General features: G+C 37.4%; 1 protein-coding gene across 1 annotated transcript; it reads right to left on the minus strand.

Annotated features, from left to right (window-relative positions):
• Nucleotides 1-309: 309 nt before the first annotated feature.
• Nucleotides 310-2,324, minus strand: LOC113311061 (UDP-glycosyltransferase 92A1-like). The gene has a single exon (XM_026559909.1). The coding sequence runs from the start codon at nt 2,112-2,114 to the stop codon at nt 564-566; it is 1,551 nt and encodes a 516-aa protein (XP_026415694.1). The 5' UTR covers nt 2,115-2,324; the 3' UTR covers nt 310-563.
• Nucleotides 2,325-3,787: the final 1,463 nt, after the last annotated feature.

Raw genomic sequence — 3,787 nt, forward strand, 5'->3', positions numbered from 1 at the left:
AAACAGAAATTGGTAGATCTATCAAACTCACCTAGTTCTAGGGTGATTGATGAGATTGTGCTCTCAAAGTTCGACTGTATTGACAATAAGGTTGGAGCTGCACTTTCAATGGTGAGCACCAGAGATATTCGTTGGATGCGGACAGTCCTACACAAACTTGACGAAGCTAAATGTCAAAACCATTGTCAAGACTCTCCTCAAGTAGAAGAATTTTGGAATTTAGAGAATAGAGTGTTACATGTGCTCAACTTCTGCTGACATACTGCTGCAGAGCCTATATTCCTTCGCAAGGCATTCACAAATTATTGCTGGAACTAAAGACAACTTTATTTCATTAAAAAAGATAATGATCTAGCTACCAGAATTGCATTACAAACAAGACCATAAAGATAGCACATTCCTATATCAAGCAATTGAGTAAACCTTATTAACATAAACATGTACTCAGACCAGTAAGGAACCGAATACAACAAGCACACGATGCGTTACCAAAATGTAAACATGCCCATAGCGCGATTGCTAGTATTTTATATCAACAGATACTTCATAAGAAAAGCATTCGATTAAAGAACCGACTCATATGACAACTTTTTAGAAGTCACGTTTGCAAGAAAATCATCAATTGATTTAATAGTAGAGCCTTTCTGATGACTACCAGCTTCATCAATATCTTCACTCATGGCAGCTCTAATTTTCTCAGCAATCCCAGTCGCCTTATTCCTCATTTCTTCTCCTTGACTACTATCCATTACATACTTAACTACATTTTTCACATCCTCACTATATAATTCACCTTCATTTCCTATAGCCAGTTGCACAGACACCCCCATCTCTTCTTGTAACATCTTTGAATTATAAGGTTGCTCTGCGTATAATGGCCATCCAATTATGGGTACCCCTTGACTCAAACTCTCTAACACTGAATTCCACCCACAGTGACTAAGAAATGCCCCTGTTGATCTATGACACAGTATCTCCAGCTGAGGTGCCCATGTTTTGATTAACAACCCTTTTTTAGTTTGACTCATCCTTTCAACAAATCCTTCCGGTAACCATTCCGATTTGAATTCAGTTGTATTCTCGAATCCACTTGGTGGTCTTAACACCCATATGAAACACTTTCCACTCTTCTCCAAACCCAGAGCTAATTCCATCATTTTTGGAGCACTAATTGTATTTTGAGAACCAAATGAAATGAATAGAACTGAAGATGGTTTTTGATGATTCAACCACTCAATACAACTCTCTGGAGAAATTCCAAATTCTTTCCCTGTCCTTGACTGTGAAGCAACACATCCATTGTTCTTATTCTGATTACCCTGCAGCAAAAATGAAGGAAGTAATGGACCAATCGGCCAAACTGGTTTTGGCTCCATAAGATTTCTAAGAGCTTCCAAACCAACAACTTCTATTTCTTCAACAGAATTACACAACATCCCATCCGATTTCTGTGAAAAAGAAATATGCATCCGGTAAAATTCAGCATATGTAGTGAATTCTTGATTTGAATCTCTTAGACGGGAAGGAAGTTGAGATATATGTAGTCGACACGCATCAGGGAATTTAGGTACGTGAAATTCTTCAATAAGTTCCTTAGAATCGTCTCCGTTTTTACGATGCGGGGAATGTAACCACATTGAGAACATCATAGCCGTTCCATACCCACCAGGAGTGAATACAAAACTAGGCGTGCCGACACGATTAGCAGTCTCTGTAGCCCAACCAAAGAAAAAATCAAAGATAATACAACTAGGGACACGTTTTTCAGCTCTTATGATCTCGTCTATAAGATTGTCGAAAGAAGGTTTTAGAGCTTTCGATGCGTACAATAGCGTTGCGATCAGATGAGGTGGTAAAGAATCACAGTTTTCAGTATTTGGTGGTAACCCATGATCAGCACTTGAGAATGGAAGCTCAGCTAAACAAATATTGTTGGTTTGGAGAGTTGGTTGAAGGCGTCTGAAGTTGAGAGGAGTAGTAACAAAAGTGATTTTAGTGTTTGGTTTTCTTTGAGAGATGAACTTTGCTAACGCTATAAATCGTGTGAGGTGACCTTGCGCCATGAATGGAAACATAATTATATGACCATCATCTTGCTGTTGTTGGGTCGACATGGTTGATTGATTCCTTTTACGATCAGTTTTCAGAGAAAAAAGAAGAAGATGATAATGTTTTTCAGAGAAAGTGAGAAACAGAGATGAGAGCCTTGAAACTTGATAGTATATGCTTCAGTGCTGGTTTTTGGTTGTTGGAATATTTTAGGTTTGAAAATGAATGATATTTGACCTTCTGCTCCAAAGGAACAGTCATCGAACAGTGTGATGCATGATTCACTGAAATTTATGAACCCAATTAACTTGCTTGAGTGCATCTTTTTGTCTGTAGGCCCTCTGCTCGAGTACCACGTTTGCTGCAAAACGTTAAATGATGGTCACATGGTATAGACACGGGAATGCGTATCTATCATCTAGCGGAATTATTGCACAAAACCCGGCATTGTGCGGTCCACTTAACTTATATATCCGTATATATATGTTAAGGTGTAGTAAATTAACAGTTTTTGCATTGAAATAAAATTTGTTTGTTTTATTACAATGAAAGCAACAATTTTTTACATTAAGAATATGATTTGTTGTTTTTAGTATAAGAATTACCAATTTTTAGGACAACAAGACAAAAAAAACACAAATTCCAATACCATTAAACAATTATTTATTAAATCTTAACGTGTATAAAAGTTAATAAAACCCATAATTTTATTGGGAATCAATCGTATTGATTGACAAGCAAACCAACGTTGAATTTCGAAACATTTGGGAATCAATCGTATCCAGTGGCGTCAGAAATAATATCCGATTGCAAAATTTGGGTTTGGCCTGTTTGTAGTGGGCCCACATTGATTTGGTCTACCGATAATAATGTGTGTTGAGTTAGGTGAAAGAATCAAATTGATCAAAATGTCCTTAACCGTTATCGTTTCCCTTCTGATAGATAAATAGTGGCTAAATCTGTCTTTAAAACAACTCATGTGTACAATATGTCTACGTTCATTCTCCCTAAGCAAATAACCAAGAAAGCAACAGGCTTGATTAGGGACTTTTCGTGGGGAAAATTGGGAAACTCTAAAGAGTTTTATATTAGGAAGTGGACTAAACTACGCATTAGTAAGGAAAAAGGGGCGATGGCCTTAAGGATCTTAATAAGATGAATCTAGCTCTGATAGCTAGAAATGGCCGGAGACTATTCCATCATCCAAATTCTTTTTTTTTTTTCTGAGACCATGAAAGGGAAGTACTTCCCTTTGTCTAACCATTTTCATGCTATTTGTAACGATGGCTCTTCGTGGGCGTGGAAAGATACACTACAAAACAGAGGGCTTTTTGGGACGGTCAAAAAACGTCCCAAGAGGACAAAAAACCGTCCCAAGAGGTATTAAGGACGGTTTATGTACCGTCCCCTGTTCCACCGTCACTAATACTATTTGGCCATGTTTTCTTTTTGGGACGGACATATTTTAGCCTTGATTTAAATATTTTATGACTATTAGGGACGGTCAGACCATCACCGTCCCAAATATCCTTCTTTAGGGATGGTTTTTTCAAAACAGCCGTCCCTAAAAGCTACTTGTTTTGTAGTGGTATTCACACATACCTAATGATAACATATGGGAAACAGCAGGCACAGAGCTTTTAAGGATCTAATGGAGATAGGGTTTTGTGAATTTAACTAAATAAATTTAGTAGTCAGCTAATTTTAGTACACATGGGAAAAAAATCAAGGGGGAATA

Source organism: Papaver somniferum, chromosome 9 (genome assembly GCF_003573695.1).
Source record: "Papaver somniferum cultivar HN1 chromosome 9, ASM357369v1, whole genome shotgun sequence".
Lineage (NCBI taxonomy): Eukaryota > Viridiplantae > Streptophyta > Magnoliopsida > Ranunculales > Papaveraceae > Papaver > Papaver somniferum.